This window comes from Ammodytes marinus, assembly GCF_949987685.1.
Source record: "Ammodytes marinus genome assembly, chromosome: 10".
NCBI lineage: Eukaryota > Metazoa > Chordata > Actinopteri > Uranoscopiformes > Ammodytidae > Ammodytes > Ammodytes marinus.
Window position 1 is genome coordinate 27,305,703 of NC_137214.1, and position 19,748 is coordinate 27,325,450.

The window sequence follows — 19,748 nt, forward strand, 5'->3', positions numbered from 1 at the left end:
TGTTACATTTATACTGTACTTATTGACTGAGATTATGTAGTAATAAATATTATTTTATAGCATTTGTGTTGTTGTTTTTTTATCTACTGAACCGATAAAAGTGCTACAGCTCAAGTATTTATGGTCATTTCTGGTTACTAAAGATGCAGTCTCATATTAACATTTCGCACAATATAGGGCAGCTTTAGACCCCTTTACTTTATCCACACTTTATTGTGTTGTAGGTTATTTTAAATGGATTTTTTTTTTAAAAGAAGCCATCCATTTCGATATGAGTAGGTCACTGACTTTCACTGATTGGAAGGTGATAAGGGGCCTGGATATGCAGAAATAGAGCAGTAAAGCCAATCTATTTATTTTAACAATGCTCACTTCAAAGAAGTCAGCTTTTCCAGTGTTTTTCCGAGGAAGGAAATCCATTTGAAACATTTTCTTAAGGATAAACACAATGCTCTTTGCTGAGTAAAAGTGAATGTAAACAAAACTTTTGTATAGAAGGAAACTCCACATGGCAGCTATAAGTATATGGAGCGGATGCCTCTTTTACACTGTTTTTTAAGTGCTCTTTGACTTTCCTAGCATACGTTTTATGCTACGTCCTTAACACATCTTTTGTTATATCAGTTATCTGAGTAGGAGATTAAATAAATGCTCTCAAATTCCTCCACTTGCCCTTTATAATCAGAGTGCAGCTGTGGTATTAGCCAACAGCAGAGTCCTGACAGGGGTGAACTGTCAACAGTCATCCCTACGGAGAGCTTGCCAAAAGCTAAATATCACAGCCGGCCTCTTGTCTTTGGTTTATTGGAGGAGAGTTCATATTTGGTTATCATGTAATTTCAGAAGACAGATCGTCAAAAGAAAAACATGTCAAATGTGTTACTTATTACCACTTGTAAGGCTTTTACTCATTTCAAATTGTTGCTTTAGCCTGTGGGAAACAGCATCAAACCAAAATCAGGTTCATAGCGAGGGTCACTGAAGTTGAATTCTTAGAAAAGTTCAGCTAATGTTACAGATTTGACACAGTTCTATTTTTTCACGCATACAAAAAAAGCATTTTCTAAGAAAGAGCGACAAGTTCCACAAGGCCGGGGAACTTAACGGTTATTTTATATTCATATACTGCCTGAGGGTAGATCGTAAAAGTTTGCTTCAATTGTTCAATGTCCATATTATAGAGAGAGCTATTCAGCAGCACAGGGGACATCTCGTTAAGCATACAGCTGCAGTCAACAATCTATACAGTTCAACCACAAATGGGGAATTCCTCCCAACTGAATCAATATCAATGAGCCTTTATTTGTTTTTTTCGTACATTTTCTATTACATTTTTTTAAAGATCTAAACTGCAATAGGAACTTAAATCATATCATATAACAATTATATAAGAAGACAGCTATTGCAGTATAGATATTTGAAGAAAATAACCATTCAAAACCAAAGAAAAGCCTAGTGACATTGAGCCAGTTTGGAGGAAATCCCCCTTTCCATGGGAAAACCAAACAGTCACTGAAGTGTCAGTATCTGTTTCAAATTAAAACTCTGAGCTATGACTTCATGCACCACAAAGTAAATTATGAGCGTCATGACAGTGAAACATTTTGGACAAAACCACATCAAACATGGTGCAACACCCAAAATGACTGTTGCTGAGGAAATCCATGTTTCACAGCAGGGCTTCACTCTCCCTGTGCTGCTGGGGATAAATCATGGTTCGTCTTGTGCTTTATAGGTCCATGGTCTTGTGCCAACACATGACAGGTTCCTTTCCAAGGTCTACCAAGTAAATTTTTTACAAGGTTTGACATTTTGCAACAAAAAAAAATGAGTTCCGCTATCTTGCCCAGATTTTGATGAGTCACATATCCATCTAGTGATGCTTGCTTGTGGCTGTCCAAAGGTTAAAATAAATATTTATTTTTCACCCAGCCAAGAAATAGTAATAGCTGTATCCCTGCTTTCAGTCCATATTTCTATGGATTTAAACATGCCATTATTATATTTCGTTTAATAGACTCCATTTCCCATAATGCACATTTAGTTTGTTAAAGGTGGAGTCAGTGATCATGGAGAATGCTTGTTGTCAAAATCAGTGAATATCTCCTGATGTTTTCTGACTCTACCTTTAAATTTGAGTCCTGGTTAGATTTGCCTCAAATTATGCTCTATGCATGGACATGTGACTGACACAGTAGGACACGGTTAACCTTCAATAACCTCATTATTGCCCCCCACCAGACAAACACACACACACACACACACACACACACACACACACACACACACACACACACACACACACACACACACACACACCCTCCCTCTCTGTCTTCCTGGCACTGTATGAATCGGCTCGCACATTCTTCTGCTAAGAAGGACGTTAGCGTACACTTCTTCCTTCACTCAAAGACAGATGAAAGCAATTTGGCGTTTCGAGACACTCAGACATCCTTTGCACCGTTTTACATGAGTGGTTCTGAAAAAAAATATCCAAGGTCAAATGACAGAGTGTTATTCCCCGTTTGAAATCTTTCCACAAAAGTTTAAGAGAGAAAAATGAAAGTCGAGTGTCTTCAATTTATTTTTGCTTATCATTCCAAAAACTTAGGAATGTTGAACACAGGAATGAAACGCATTATAATACATCAGACAAACACTGATTCCAACAGACTACAAAAACAAAAGAAAACTGTACAAATGTTTGAATATGACATGATCAAACTATTCTGAGGAGGAGAACTTTTCATATCTTAACGAGCCGATATATAAAAAGAGACAACTGAAGATAACATTTTTACAGTTTGATCGCAAAAAGTGTTACTGACGGCATCACAGTCACACACATGTGATGCTCTTCACTCCATGGGCTGCTCCTGCCTCTCCTTGAACTCATTAACTCTGGCCTGGAACAGAATACAAAGAAACATGTGGTAAGAATTGCAGTCGAGACAGTGTAGGGGAATGTTGAATCTTGTCAATGCTAGCTAGCCGACATCTCCTTTCCCCCGTACGTCCTTGTTACTGTAAAATAAAACTACCTCCATGTGTGGAAGCTAGGGCTAACCTTTTCCTTGCCTTTGCTCTGTAGAGAGATCAGAGCACTGGCTGAGCATGTGCACAGAAGCCCCTGTGGCTGGCCAGCAGACACACACAGGATGACTGATGACTTAGGCACACAAGCTACTCACATACTGCTTACCATCAGCTGACATTCAATTTCACTGGGAAAGGAAATTTTGCGCATGGGAATTATCTGTAAAAACTTTTCTAAATTTGGGTTTGGCTGTGTTCCATCCGCACCTGCATAAACCCTGCAGTGTAGTAATGTATAGACTGTATAAGAACTGAATAAACTATGGAAGAGAATTAGGGCAACAGGAGAGAAAAATACATCATTAAAAAAATTCTCAATTATGAACTTCGAGAAAAAAGTCCAAAAGATCAAATATATTTAATGGATAAAGACAAAATGTTGAGAATTAACTCAGCAGTTCCAGACTGCGGTACAGTTGGAAAAATCTGGACAGTTTCGAACTTCCCAGATCAATAACTGATGAGCAAAACATTATTAAATGCATTTTTGCCATTGTAGTAACTGAGAATTGACAATGGGCTACAACCTCATTTTTACTGAAACCAGACGTCCTCCAAGCTAGACTAATAACATTGCTCTCTTTGTGCAGCAGGCTGTGAGATGAGAACGCAGGGGCCGTCTAATAAGTGAAAGGTTGGAGCCCATTGTCTGCCTTGCAATGATGGAGAAGATTAATTATTTTTCTGGTATAAATAAGTTTTGCTGATGAGTTATTGTTCCCGGAAGTTCGAATATATATTTCCAACTTTAACGAAATCTTGAAATGTTGACTTTATTCTCAACATATGTGCATAAGTGCATAGTGGAAAAAAAACTTCCTCCTCTCACTTTCCCCACTCCTGTCGCCCAAATCCTTTTCCTCAAGAAACAGCTGTTAGCAGAAATCATATCAACGCTGCCCACTTCTCCACATTACATACTGCCGCTCAATGTAACCGAACAGATACACGGCCGGGCTTACTTGAAAGGTGTTGAGAACGTGCTGACAAACATCGTTGAGATCATTCAGGCCCCTCCGCAGCGGCTCGGAGGCTGGAAGTCCCCCTGAAAGGAGACGGAAGACAGATATACTTCTAAAGAAAACCACCACTTCTTATGGCAATATCCAGAACAACCACGAGTGATGTCTGCACTTTGTGGCTTCGGGATTCATTCATTAAAACGTTTGGACAGATTGTGAGGTTTGCATCCAGCTGCCAGATGTTTATTTTTACATTCAGCGATGACGTAGGCAGACCCTGATGTGGAGTAACTAGAGAAATCAAGCAGTCAAGCAAGAGAGAGAAGGAGATGCTGTTTTCCGGGGCCCCTCTCACTAAAAACGCCAGCTGCAATTTACTACATGAGCTCATTTTCCCTCGCTCACTAATCAAAACAATTTGAAAGTGATTGTTTTCGAAACGTGACACTGCCACAACCGTTTGAAAACCCATGTGGAAGTAAGCAGTGGTTAACAATTTGCTCTTAAGGATAAGGACAAACAGTCAACCACAGTCGAAATACAGTAAATTAGCCAAGATATTGAATATACAGAAAGTCTAACTGTAAAAAGAGACGTCCTTGTGCATCTGTTTGCCCTTCTAGTTTCTCTCCAACCATTCGTCTGATCTACGTAACACTTGGTGGGTGTGTTGACGAGGAACCAAGCCAGTGGAGTGCCCAAGAGTGAAGTTGTTTCGATCAGCGGTTCTTTAGAAATTCCAAGCGGCGGCACACGCACTGCACTAAAAAAATATATTCACAATTGATTTGATTTCCAATACATAAATTCAATGTCATTCCCAGCATGTCAAGGTAATCAGCTGATTGTGACTGCACACACACAAGTGCTTAGAGTTACTGTGTCTTTCAGTTTATTATCATCAAAAAACAGAACACATTTGCTTTACCGGATGTTGTTTAAGCTAGGCAAGATATTTTTAAACAGCACTCCATGCTCAATGTATCTGATTATGGTCATCCAATTGATTATTCCAAAACGATAGAATACATTAAAAACACAAGTAAATGAAATGAATTGTTCGTCCCAACTGACTTTAGGGGCTTCCTGACTCATTTTCACTATGGTCATGGTGGGGAGAAGTAATGACAGAAATACATATAGAAATACAGATGGATATCTAAAAGCACAGTGGATGCTATATGTGTTGATGGTGCCTGGAAGGTTATTGTGTCTTGCTATGATGAAACCACAAATGCACCAGGAAACCTAAAACTTAAATTTAGCAACGATAAGTATGTTTTTTCAGTCTTGTCTTTCACTGCTGTCATGTGACGGGGCTGCTGCTATCTGTAAACACTTTGTGCAAAGAGCGGATGACAGAAGATCTGTGGTTATGGTTCTCCGTTGACAAAAGCACACAGCGCCATACACGTGCCTGCCTGTTACTTAACGTCAGTCAACTGGCTTTTTGCTTATACGGCTAAGTGGACAAAGTGAATGCCCCAGACTCTAAACAACATGTCGGCTCCGCAAAAAGGCCCTTTAGACATTTTCAGTCTCCCCTTGTTACGCATGATTGAACTGATAAACTAACCTGGATGTTAAGCAGGAGAAAAGAAGAAGAGGTAGTGACAGAGGTTTTTTTAAAGACCCTGTAAAAACCCAAACCCCGAAAATTCCTTCCAACTATGTAATTTGGGGGAGTTGGTATCGTGATAATAAGCATCTGAAAAGAGTTCAACATATTTATGAAATCCAAATGAAAGATATGGTCATTTAAACAGTAACTATTATGAACCAATCACGTCAGTTCTCTGCAAATACTTTCTCAAAAAACGCAAAGTCTGTTGCCATGGAGACCTTTTGGAATGGCCACACCCACACAGTCCAGGTGAATGGTTTTTCTAACGAAGTTTTATAATATTTCTTTACGATTTATTTTCTTTTTTTTTTATATATATTTTATTTATACAAGTGTTTTGAAACACATTTTCTAACACAACACAGAGAGACAGGAACTTTACGATTTATTTTTAATCAGATTTTTGTATAAGCTTATTGATACACCCGATTTTGATATCATATATTGATTTTTACTATTTAATACCAGTTTTCCAGAGGCTTTAAGGGGCGTATCTCACCTCGAGTCTGAATGCGAAAGTTGATCTTGCTCTCGGACGGATGGGTGATGGTGTAGCCACAGAACTCCACATCCACACTGATGGAAACATGGAAATCAAAGCAGGATAAGTGATTAGAATCAATGTTTTGCTTTAAATGGGTGGAGGTGCGTTTGTGTAATTTATATCAACTTGTCCCAGCTGACCTGGGCCGACTGAAACACAAAGCCTTGGGAACAAAGTCAGTGGAGTCACATCCACCCTGAGAGCCCCTTTATGATGTAATAATATCAAATAGTCAGAATGATGTTTAAGACTTTCAGGGGAAAACTACAGTCCCACCCTTCCAGCTGGAGTTAAATCACAAATGACATGCGCACCAGTCATACTCCTTTGTAATTCCAACATGCCAATAAGGTTTGAAGGGGTTATATGTTAAAAAAGAAAAAAGGTCAAACCCACGACATGCCAGGTTTGAAGGTGAAGTCAGTGATTCTGGAGAATGCTTGTTGTCAAAATCAATTTTATGTCAAAATCAATTAATATCTCCTCACGATTGGCTAACAGTACGTACTGTGTGTGCGCTGAAAAAACATCCAGTGTTAATACACAGCCTAGGATCTGTGCCTTTGTTTCCGTAGCAGTTTACCAAGGCTGTGACCAGATTATTTGTCAGCGCATGCACACACAGCACGGACACAGGTAGCAGATAAGTTATTCACTGATTTTGACAAAAAGTTATTTGAAAACAAGGCAAGCATTCTCCAGAATCTCCACCTTTAAAACAGCAGTTTCGTCAAAACGAACAAAAACTAAATACTAACGTCTTCATGATCATGTATCTGACGGAGTTGCCCAGTGTGTGGTCTTCATCGTGCAGGACAAACGTCACACAGCCTTCATCAGCCCCGTCGGCCTGGACCTAAAACACAACGGAAACACTTACTTAACATAACTCATCCAACTCTGAGGGCTGAGCAAAGACTGCTGAAGAATGATGCACATGCATCTCAAAAATAATCTCTCTTTTACTTGTATTTGTTTTTAATGTATATCATTTTGAGTTTATCTTATTATTTATCTTACTTATGTAACTGTTTGTATCGTCTTAAATAATCTAAAATAGTATTCCTTTCGATACAGTTTGATATTCAAATGTTAATAAAGCGATTTTTTTAAAGAAAAAAAGGTTGAACATATGTACGACGCTGAAGTTGAGGGATCGCTTGAATCTGTTATAACACTGCCACCTAGTGGAGAAACACTGAAGGAAACTAATATAAAGAGTCGGCTATAAGAAAAAAGATAATGATAAGTAGGTGAGGAGTAATCTGATTTTAGCTTAACATAACTCCGCTTGTAATGTGAATCCACATCCGAAGTTGCATTACAGAGAACAGCTTTTATTGTAGTATGACTGGTGGAATAGTTAGAGAGTTTTCTCATTGCTAGCTTCTGCTGCTACCCCACGTGAGGCGTTCACAGGCTGCCGAAATGCCTATAACTAGCTTCTTTAGTACAACATGTCCTTACAAACAGGCTTTAACAATAGCAAACCCGTACAGCTGTATGCAGTGTGAAAGAGATAAAGTAATATTTTGTTTTTACCATCTCCAGCACTGGTTTTGTTTCGCTTTCCACGGCCATGCTTCACATTACGAGTCTATCCGTCAATAAGAAATGGGCGAGATTTAGCCCTCACTGGTGTCTGACAGGCAAAAGGGAAATGGGATTCAGCACTTTGCATGAACCTAAGACCATAAGACCTTTGCCCTACAAACGTTTTGTTTATTTTGTCTCCTTTCTTCTTGTTTTAAATTGTACGGAGGTTTCCATCCAGCTTATTGGAGCATTGCCGCCATGTTTATTTTGCCTATAGAGTGCATAACATTTAACAGTGACCACTGACCAACATAGAAAAGGTGTTTGATTATAGCTGTAAACACTGATATATTTGATTATATAATATAAGATAAAACACTTTATTGTCATCACAATAAATGGAAATTTCCCTTTGGAGTTCTGGCACCCAATAATATAACAGTAAGAGAGGCACCGTTTGCCTGATGTTGTAAGTGTGGAGAATATGTGTCAATCTTGAATCCATTGTTTGGAGGCAGCCTTTCTCATTGTCTGCGCCGCTGGTGTAGTGGTATCATGCAAGATTCCCATTCTTGCGACCCGGGTTCGATTCCCGGGCGGCGCACGTGCTTATTGTGTTGCAGGCGTAAACATATGTTCTTATGATGCGTTGTTGAGAGGAGATTATTGCGAATGACTGCTGCTGTAATTGTGCATTTCACCAATCTATCCATATAAGAGATTTGCTTGGCTAAAATTAGGTCTACAGAAAAGTGTTCTCAGAAAGCTGCCATTGCTAGTCTGTTGTTGACGGGACAGTGATAGTCCTAGCCAAATGGCAGTGTGGTCAACGTCCTAATAATAAAGCATCAGTGTCCTGTTTGATATAAAAATTAGCCACAACAATTTAAATTTTGATGACATGCTGACAATATGCTTGCCGACAAAAAAAAAAAGGTAATTGTTCAAAACCAGATTAAACACAAAATGTCAGGTTTTATTAATTCTGTAAAAAAACAAAAACCTTTATAAATCTAATTATTTTTATATATAATAAATTCAAAAAAGTGAACACAAAATAAGGTAGTGTGGTTCTATAGTGCGTCCCAGTGGTATAGGCGCTGGATTTAATAAGGAGTCGTGTGAATTCCAAGAAACCACCCAAATTTTGCTTCCTACCTCAAGAGTAAATTAGATAAATTGATCAAGATGATTGTCCAATCACGTTCATTGTTGGTGTCACAATGTATCTTTCCAGGCAAGGGTTAGGGTTGAAACGTGTAATGTATTGCCTTCTATTGACTGAGAACCTATGCTGAGAACATCCATGCACTCACTGTCAGGTAGAAAACATTAGGCCTAGAAGCTTTTAGTAAGTGGTCCATTGCAACAGCGCGTAAATTGCCGTTGAGACGTACAAAAGGGCTAAAATAACCCTTTTTTAACGCACACTGTCGCCATACCGTGACGTAGTATCACAACACGTGACGACAACACTGCGTAGGATGAAGTTTTTCAAAAATGTAGTTCGTAACACGAAACGATACAGTTCAGTACGTGGAGTATGGCACGCGGTAAGAACTACATTACCCAAGCGGGAGAGTGGCTTAGTTTCCGGGCTGGGTGGTTTTGCAAAGCAGAAGTCACTCGAAAGGGATTAGCTAGCTTGCTAGAAGATGAAACCTCTGTAGATGTTGTAAGTTGCGCTAAATAAGCCACTTTGAACAGCGCTGACACGTTGAGGTATTACATTTCTTCTTATATATGCCTCTGTGAATTGCGTTAGCTCTGAAGAAACGAGTGTCTTACCAACCGCTGTTATGGACATTGGTCAACAACATGTTTCGCTTCCTAGCCTGTTGTTTTCCAGTCAACGTTAGTCAGGCTTTCGTTTTCATTTTGTTTAACACTTGAGTCCTGTAGTTAGTGGTTATATTAGTCGCTCCAATCGCTATTTAGGCTACTTACAATTGATCTCCTTCACTTCAAGTTCTCTCTAATATGTCACGTTACATGCATATGTGTACCTCGAGTCATTATCTGTTGAGCTATCTCCTCTTCCGGGTAAACAAAAGTTTTTTTGTTCATGTGTTTTCAGAAAACCAGAGATTAATAGAGCCGATAACCACTGCTGAAAGTTGTTGCCATGGCAATCCTGTTTGCTGTGGTGGCTCGTGGAACCACCATCCTCGCGAAGAACGCGTGGTGTGGAGGGAACTTCCTGGAAGTGACTGAACAGATTCTGGCCAAAATCCCATCAGAGAATAACAAATTGACCTACAGCCACGGCAGGTAGGACACTGGACACACACTAACACTTCCTTACCTAGTCAACATCTCATATGCTGTGTCTACATGCATGGTTAGGAATAGGGGAACGATTCACAAAAGTCATAAAAACATACAACATTTGGCATCCCTATATCTTGAGTGCAATTCTCAAATACATCTGAAGTAGGCTACTTATTCACAATCATATTCCCATCATAACCAGCAGCAGGAGGAGGAGCAGCTTGTAAATATATAGTGTAGACTAAAGAGTTCCCCATGGGTAAAAACAATGGAGAACCTTCCTGGAGTGCTATAGGCTATAAAAGCCTCTCTCATTTGATGATCAGGTTCTGCACCAGTGGTTTCCTCAGGCAGTTGTAGACTTTGGTTGTCAACAAGTATCAACTACTATTACAATGCACACAGAAAACTGTCAGTAGCCTACTTGTCATCAGGTAAAGCCAACACCTTGGATATGTGTTCAGATTAGGGGTGTGAACGTTTACAAAAATGTCTAACCGTGTACACGACGGAATTTTTTTCGTGTACACGGTTAACCGTGACGTCATTGTCCTCGTGCGCCCACCGTCCTGTAGGCGAGCGCACACACACACATACGCGTTCGCCTGTCATGTGCGCCGTCATTATCGCGCTTCATTGATTTCCTGATTAATGTCCACGTTTATGCAGGTGGAACAGGTGTTATAAAGTTCGGGCTACTTACGCGCGTAGTTCACGTCAACCGGGTAACTTTAATCTTTAGGTTATCTTTCATCACTCTTCCGTGGCTGTGAGTCGAGCCCGAGAACGGCGCCTCCCCGTGTGTGTGTGCGTGTGTTTGCGATTATACACACACTCACACACACGCCGAGGGACAGACAGATTGGGCAGACTAGCTTTTATCCTCCCCAAGTAGTTTATTAGTGATGTAAAATCAATAAATGCGTGTCTCCAGAACATATTTAAAAACCTTGAAAAAAAGAACATTTAAAATTTGAAGATTTTTTTTTTTAAACGGTTTTCGTTTATTGATTTTTCCTAAACGGTTAGGATTTACTAAACGGTTTCTCGTGTACACGTGTACACGTGCACACCCCTAGTTCAGATCATTTAAAGCTACAACCCCTACTCTTTATCCGTAGTCAATGTCACTTTAAACACTTTACAGTGCACATATTAAACTGTGGGTGTTCAACTGTACATTTGTAATGTTGACAAATGTTGTCTTTATTCTTTTTTAGCTATCTCTTTCATTACATCTGCCATGACAGAATCATATACCTGTGTATTACTGATGACGTAAGTAAACAATTGGCTCAGATATCTGTGTAAGTCAAGTAGTAGATATTAAAAGTCCCTTGAATTTTTTTTTTTGTTTTTTAACTCTTACATTTAACTTTTTACGTACTATAGGACTTTGAGAGGTCACGCGCTTTCAGCTTCCTCAGTGAAGTCAAGAAGCGCTTCCAGACGACGTACGGGTCGCGAGCACAAACAGCCCTACCTTACGCCATGAACAGCGAGTTCTCCTCCACACTGGCAGCTCAGATGGTGAGTATGATACAAGCCTGATCATATTGAGTAACATTTCCTTGTGAGTGCCCGTGCTTACAGTTTGAGGAACCACAAAATACTTATTCTTACGTCCTCCTTTCCCCATACCTTTCTCCTGTTTTTATTTCCTCTTTGTAGAAACACCACTCATCTGACCCACGAGGATCAGATCGCCTCACTGAGACTCAGATGCAAGTGGATGACCTAAAGGGCATTATGGTCCGCAACATCGGTGAGATACTCATGAGTTTCCCCACAGCATAGTGATGCTCAAAGGGCCTTTTACTTGATCAGGGGCTATAAGATAATAGTGGGATTAAAGGTGAAGTCAGCAATTCTGGAGAATGTTTGTTGTCAAATGAGTGAATATCTCCGCAAGATCCGTTACCTTTCAGTACTGTGTTACCGCGCTGAAAGAAAATCTGGTGGTAATACAGCTTAGGCTCTGTGAACAGATATGTAAACAAAGGGGCCCACATAGCTAGCAACATTACAGAGCCTAGGCTGTGTTTCTTTTTTTTGTATAATTCTTTTTATTTTGTTTTTTTGTAACAATAAGCAAACAAACAACACCAAACAGTACATACAAACTAAGAAAGGAGAGAAAAAAAAAACAGCCTAGGCTGTGTTTCAACACTGGATTTTTTTTCAGCGCACATGTTGTCAGACAGGTAGCAACAGGTATTCAGTGATTTTGAATTAAACGGATTTTGACATCCAGAATCGCTGCCTCCACCTTCAAATGTCCATTTGATTGGATCAGAAATGCCTTGCTTGGTGCGTGTGGCATTTAAACTCTTGTCCATAAATGCAGTTTAATGTTGTTACATCAGTGACCTCTGTATTATTCCGTAACATTGTAGCACTGGTATTTGTTGGCCCTCATGCCCAAAGCAAATGTTCTGGCGAAAAGATTATGCAATGTTTTTTAATAAAGAAAATATGATAAAAACTCAAAGATTACATTCTCAAATATCAGATTTGACCTATCATTTGACAGGAATGTCATTACACTGACTGGATCTTTTGTGTAACCCAAGTTAACTTTGGCTGTGTGTGTGTTTTGACAGACCTGGTAGCGCAGAGAGGAGAGAAGCTCGAGTTACTGATTGACAAGACAGAAAATCTGGTTGATTCAGTGAGTTAAAGAATGCTTTTTATTTTAATGTAATTTAGAAGATTAGATATTTTCAAAGTAATCTAGCAATGCGCACTTATTCACATATATTGTCTCAAATGTTTCTTTCTCTCCATTTAGTCTGTAACATTTAAGACCACAAGCCGAAACCTGGCACGGGCCATGTGTATGAAGAACCTAAAGCTGACTGTTGTCATTGTGCTGGTTTGTCTGGTGAGTACAGACAAACAATTGGTAATTGGTTCAATGTTGCCAAACCCCTGTATTTTATTTCACATTATTAACTGAGGGCTCTTCAGTATTGTCTGACATTGTTTAAAAGCATTCCCTATTGCAACTGTGTGATGCAGGAAGTTAACTCTCTTTCTGCTCTCTTTTCAGGTGGTCCTTTACATTATAGTTTCTGCTGCATGTGGAGGACTCAACTGGCCCTCTTGTGTCAAATAAGAATAGCAAAACGGGGACGAAAGAGGAGGAGGTAACAGGGGGAAAAAATGGAAGAGGGGGAGAAGCGCCTGTAAAACTCTGCCTGTCATTGGATACTCAAAGGAAGCCCACCTTTTCCTTCCTCTACTCCCCCAGCTTCAACATCTCCAGAAGACACATGCAACTCACCCCCATTGCCTCCTGCTTCGTCCCCTACTTTGATAGTGTGTGCACATTGACTTGCCTTCTGGACAGGACGTCCCACCTCATTCCCACACAAATGGACAAATCAGCCATGTGGCCTAAAACAGATGTGGAACAAAAATCTTGTCTTATTACTATGTCTAGTCTGGTACATTCATCCATGTCTCATGCACTTAGCGGCCTGAAGTATCGGCTCTAGCTACTGTCCTGCAGCTATCTAATCCATTTAGACTGATAACATGGAATGAGCCACAAAGATAGCAGAGATCGCTTTGTTATTGTCGTAATTCTCCGTTAATGTCAACAGAGATATATTTGGACCTGCAGGTGTGATGCAGATCCCTCAAGAATGACTTACACAATACAGTGTCAGATTCTCTGTAATATAGTCAGTTTAGAAAATTAATGTTTTGACTAAACTGATGCAGTTAACAGTTTGTGTTGGTGGTGTCCGATTTTGCTCAGAAATTCACATTTTTCTGATTTAGTTTAGGTTGTATCACCAAGCAAAGTGTTCTCAAATGGATGTTGTAAAATATCAGATATGAACATACGAATAAATATTGTAAATCTGATAGATATAACTGATGATTCAAAAGGCTTAATAGGTCTTTTAAATCAAGCCTGATTTGGGAGAAAAATCCTAATCGCTTTCTCACCTTGATCCGAGGCTTCCACTCACCTTGTATCTCTGCTAGGATGTTCAGTGTGCTCATGTCATTTCTGTTAACACAATGCACTTTTTACATTGTACATAGATTTGCTTCCCGGCATCATATGATTTATAATCATGTAATTATTGTACATTCAGATTTTAAATAATAAAATCTGATGCTATCAAGTGGTTGATCTTTACAGACAGAAAAAATAAATGTAATATTTGTGGCTTTTATTTTGAAAAGTTTGGCCTGATAACACTGATGAGAGTTGAACAGATGACTGACATTTATTAATATATGAAAAAATGTTCCATTCATTCACAACACATTGTTCATGGCTAACTGTTAGTTGTGAGGGAATGCCAACTTACCACACTGTGTCAAAGTTCAAGCAAACAAACTATATTTTGAGATGAACTCCAGTTTTGACCTGTTTGTTGTTTTAAATGACAATGTGAAATACATTTGTGAAGGATGCTCTTCTTGATTAAAGTCATCCATAGACACAGATGGCTCTTTAACACATCATTTTCTGGCTATGTCCTCACAGGCATATAAAGATACTGTTCTGAATATTTAAGTGGTTTTCTGGGGTCTATGGAAAAGACTGATCTGGGCTATACATCTGAGGGGGGAAAGGCAGTGATACTTGAAGCGGTTAGCTGCAGGGAAAATTATTTTAACAGACTGAAAATAATTCCAACACATACCCCTGCTCAGTGAAATTATCGTTTTTAAACAGAGATTTGTTTCCAAAACTCCAAGGTAGCCTACTCAACACATTTTTTAGTATTTGGGGACATCATTAACCATTTTAAAGATAAATAATTGTGATTTTGAACTTTTTATTTGTTATCATACTACTAGTATGCTACTGAAAACCCCAAAATGATCGATTTAACAAGCTTTATGGGAATTATTGTAGTACAACAATGTTCACAAAGCATCACATAATGATAAATTAAAATGCAAAAATATTAGTTCTTATCAAAAAGTAGTAATAATTATACAAATTAATGATGTTGTGATATCAATACATAGTAATACATTAATATGAGACAAAATCATTTAAATTATAAACTTTTTTACAAGTCCTGCATTTAAAACGGGAGGAAAACTGAGCATACAATGATAAAGGATGCTCTTGTTGTGAAAGGGAAGAAAGCACCAGGTGTAACTGATCTGTTGATTAGGACCACGGCAGTCGCGCTGCTCGACCCCGTGACAGGTACTAGCTATTAATCGACATCTGTAGCGTCTTTTTAATACTTCAATATGTACGTTTTTTTCTGATTTTAATTGACTACAGTTTGTCTTAGCTGTTGGGACAGGTTGTACGGAAGTTTTAAATTGTTTAATTCACGTTAATTTCCTAATGTTTGTGTAACTTGAGTCTTGAGGTAAGAAAAAGTTTAAAGTTACCTCTTGTCAACAGGAATTAACGTTCGCGGCACGCGCTGAGTTGGCTTGATAGCTAGGTAAGCAAGCTAACCTAATTATTATTTTCTATTTTCGACGTGTAAAGCTGTTTATTTTACTACTGTTTTGTTTTCCTTTCATTTAAAATAATGGTTGAAATTGTCTGTAATTTAAAGTAGTCAGTTGTGTGTAGTTATACTTAATACCGTGAACATTTGACCAACATATTAGCTTGTTTTCTCATCCTTTAAACTGCCAAATATGATGTTTTGTGTTTGTGTTGTGCACCGCGGTTTTAAACCATTTAAGGACTTACAAAGCGTATTTTCCTGGCTATTTGTAGCTACACATACTATGTTTACAACTTATCTATTTATAGAGCTAACTGGACTGACTGGAGTAGGCTAAAGTCCAGAGAGAAAGATAAGCTGTCAGGTGCAGAGGGACAGTTGTTTTGATTGGAAATGTTGGAGCAATGACCTCAACGTGTCAGACGAGCCAGGGACAAACGAGGTACTAAAAACACACTTGGCGAAGTTCATTCATGTTATCTGGGCTTTAAATACACAACTTCGACCAAGTGACTTTGGACTACTCCATATATCTGCAGGCGAATTGATTGAGAAGTGTTACAATTCCCATTATGCTTGTGATGTTATTTACAAGACATGGCAAGATGATAGTATTTTGTCTTTCAAGTAGGCAGAAAAAACTCAAGGTCCAACTTAATGTTTTTCACTTGTTCAGGGTTTATGTTAGTTTAGATAAGTTCAGCAGCTTCTTTTTCATCCTATGCTCTTGTTGTGAAAGGGAAGAAAGCAGCAGGTGTAACTGATCTGTTGATTAGGACCCACTGCAGACGCGCGCTCCCGACGGCGCTGCTCGATATTGTAGTATTTACTTTACTTAATGGAAATGCCTTATTTATGTGTATCAAGTGAGAGCAGCAACACAGTTTAGGCCACCAAGTACCAAGACTAATTTGCTCATCTGCTGACACATCTGGCATCCACTCAAATAGGCCCACATATTAGAGCAGGCTTACTCATATTCTGACCATTGAGGGACAGTCCCATGCTATTCTTCTAAGCAGGCTCATTGGTGTGGATTTGTTCTTCTGTGCTTTACAGAGGACAGCGTTGTCCATGCTGCGGTATGTTGGCTGAAATCCCCCCAGCATGACCTGCTGCAGTGTGGGGCAGCTCTGTGCCTGGGCTTTAACTCCCTGCTACTCATAATCGCTCATTAGATTTTTCCGAAATGTCCAGCCGACCATGCAAAGTCAAAGAAAGGCCATGCGAGGCTTTCTGTGAAGTGCCGAAGGGGATTTAGAAATAGAGAAACAATTGTTCTGTTCGGTTTAGCAGTCATTTGTAAATGTCTAGTTCAGTCTGAAAGCAGTTACTTGCATTGACTAAAGATAAAGAGCTACTTATTGAGCCTTCATATGGAACAGTAATACTTATTATTATTGGATAGGCTATATGTTTTCAGATCGTATATTGTGTAGGTGGCAACATATATCAGTGAGGTTTTTGTTCTCAATTTTCTGAAAAAGCTGCTTTTCTAAATTCTGCAACAACAAAATATTGATCTACATTCTTGTCATTGATAGTACTTGAAAACCAGGGCTGAAATGTTGATATCATTAAATCCATTAGATAACAGATATCACAGCAGCTCTGGTGAGTGAGTTAATACCATGCACTGTATACCATGATTTACATCATGTCTCTGGTTAAGATTAGACTGTAGTTCTCAGGGTCAGAGGCCTTGTATAGATTAGGCAGAAATAGCATGGGCCTTAGGGGTCTTAGACTCTGGTGTCATACCAATGCTGGTTTTGTCAGGATCAAGTGTCAAGCTGTTTGTGTACAACATGGGGCTGTGTCATCAGACATTTTCATTGAAGGACTTTGAGGAACTTCTCAGTTATAACCAACATGGGTCTTGTCTTCTTGGACTGAGTGAGTGTATGTGCCTATTCTGGGTGAGAGCTGCAATTACAGGTGAGAGACTGCAGGTGAATATTGTAAATGTTTTAACTTCTAAATATCATCATGAAACTTTGCTAGTTGAAAAAAAAAAAAAACAATGTTTCGCCTTAAAACTCTCATAGTTGAGCATTCTCCTGCAGCCAGGCCTCCCATCATTCTGCTCCCCTTTTCACTTATCCCAAACTAAACAGCTTCTTGATCCATTCCCTCATAAAAGAGGGACTTTGGCTGCTAAGCAACAGTGAATGCCAACTCAGCCTGGCAGGCGATGGCCACTCCCACTGCAAAAGGGCTCGGCAGCATGGATAAGGTAACGTGTTGCTTTCTCCCTCTCTTGCTCACTCTGTGAACTAAGGAGTGGAGCCGTACATTAAGTACAGTCCGTATCTGAACCTTGATATGCCTGCACTTAGGAGCAGTCAGTGTGCTGCCAAGTTACTAATGGTGTCTGACACAATGGCCTATTGGAGAGACTGCTGATCCACTGCTGGACTGATTCACGTTACCTCAGGGAAAGGAGAGGAAAAAACAGAATCAAACGCCTGCACAAGTGGGACCTCATTCAGGCTGTGATGTTACTGATGCACGGCTGACTCTGAACACCACGAGGGAGGAGTGGTGTGGTGGGACGGGGGTTGTTCGTGACTGTCCAGTTGGCTGGATTTAGCGCTTGGAAGGAGAGCAGCAATGGGCTTGTCTCTGGAGAGTAAAGTGAGCAGTGTACACCTGCAGTAACCGAGAGATCTGGGATGGGAATCAGCAAGCTACACAGCTGACTGTGGCGGCATTTTCTTCCCCACTGTTATTAATGAATGAAGAGGACAAGAGTGGAGTTTGCATTATAGTTGATAAGTTTCATAGTGGAAGGTAAGTGTTGTAGACATGTTTTTTCAACAGGGTTTCTGTCTAATCATTGGCTCACTGTATTGTAGATTTAATGTAGTTGTTTTTCCACAAGTACTTGATAAAGGACATGGTTTATTTGCAATATATTACAAAACAGTGTAGTGCCCAGTAACATTTTAACTAGCAAGATCACTGTTCTTTTCATATTGGAAGAAAGATACTGCAGTGGCCTTTTTGATGGGCAGTTCTTGCCAAGGTTCAATGTACACAGCAGTTTGCCAAGGCTTGGCATTTTTATTTGATTGTACAGATTGTAAGGTGTAGCAAGGTGAGGTTTCATTCTCTGCCTTTTAAACAAACATATTTTTCATCCAGATTGACTGTTGACCATGTGGATTAATCGGCTGCTTTGATATATCTTATCAGCAACTGGGTCATCATAGGTAAAGCAGACTTCTATATTTTCTTCATAATTATTGTGGCACAATCATATTTTCGCAATGTCAGTCAAATATCATGTTTATCACGAAATAGAATAGCAGTCAGATATTGCAGTTCAGGACTTAAATTCACATATGTTGTTTGATTGTCTTTACAGACTGAGCTATCGGCCAAACCTTATAGAGGGCTCTAAGGTTGGACATTTTTATACATATAATGATATAACAAAGTTTAAATAATCTGGAGCATGGGTCAGAATATTCCAGCCAACTCGAGGGACGCATAGTTTTGAATTTGTATAATGTTTTTGATATGAGCAACAAAATATTTTGCCTTAAGTGTGGGTGAATTTTGAATCATGTTTCAATTTGATTGGCCTTTGATTTCCCAGTTTAAGAAATCATTACATCCAAGAGTACGCAGAAGCTTGCAGCTAGCTCCAGTATGGTCAGGTGTTTAGTGCCTATAGGTGTCTGCATAATGGACCATTTCCAAGCTGTTGGTGACTTGATATCGTACTCTCTGGTTGCACATACCACAATAGTGTTTTTGTTGTAGTAGTGTCTGGCAAGCTCAGCAGTCCATTCAGCTTAAATAAACACAATGGTACACAACAAAGAAGTTAAGTATGCAGTTTACGTTTTATGCCAAATCCACATTGGCTCATTTCAAACACGACATCCATCCATGGCTTGTAACTGCTGGTCCACCTTCCCATTTTAAATATTTTATTGGAAGAAACTGCAATCACACATTTCTGGTAGTGATATTTTCATTCTTACCTATAAGTCAGAAAAAGTAGCTTGCTTTATTTTCATAGGTGCTTTGACGTGTGTCTGTCAAAACATTCAGAATTGATACACATAAAAAGGTTATCTGATGTTCAACAACTTTAATTTAATCACATTCTTGTAGCACATAGCACAAGTAGGAGATCATTAAGGCAGGCTTGCACTACAGTATTTCCGAAGCATGATCCTAATGACTTCTGCATGTTTTAGCGAGGTCATGAATAATTTGAGTACCCAGCTACTGTTACAATGGTCAATGGT

General features: G+C 39.3%; 2 protein-coding genes across 3 annotated transcripts; one reads left to right on the forward strand and one right to left on the reverse strand.

Moving 5' to 3' along the window:
- Positions 1–2,560: 2,560 nt before the first annotated feature.
- On the reverse strand, positions 2,561–7,843 carry polr1d (RNA polymerase I and III subunit D). The gene is made up of 5 exons (XM_080035152.1): positions 7,769–7,843; positions 6,985–7,082; positions 6,182–6,258; positions 4,059–4,141; positions 2,561–2,906 (listed from the first exon to the last, which is right to left on the reverse strand). The coding sequence occupies exons 1-5, from the start codon at positions 7,805–7,807 to the stop codon at positions 2,859–2,861; spliced, it is 345 nt and encodes a 114-aa protein (XP_079891278.1). The 5' UTR covers positions 7,808–7,843; the 3' UTR covers positions 2,561–2,858.
- Positions 7,844–9,368: 1,525 nt separating this feature from the next.
- On the forward strand, positions 9,369–14,415 carry sybl1 (synaptobrevin-like 1). 2 transcript variants are annotated; one of them, XM_080035448.1, is made up of 9 exons: positions 9,369–9,484; positions 9,840–10,033; positions 11,254–11,311; positions 11,426–11,563; positions 11,705–11,798; positions 12,637–12,704; positions 12,825–12,917; positions 13,086–13,182; positions 13,287–14,415. In XM_080035448.1, the coding sequence occupies exons 2-8, from the start codon at positions 9,888–9,890 to the stop codon at positions 13,149–13,151; spliced, it is 663 nt and encodes a 220-aa protein (XP_079891574.1). In that variant the 5' UTR covers positions 9,369–9,484; positions 9,840–9,887; the 3' UTR covers positions 13,152–13,182; positions 13,287–14,415. The 2 variants fall into 2 exon arrangements, with proteins under 2 accessions (XP_079891574.1, XP_079891573.1); XM_080035447.1 differs by having other exon boundaries at positions 13,086–14,415.
- Positions 14,416–19,748: the final 5,333 nt, after the last annotated feature.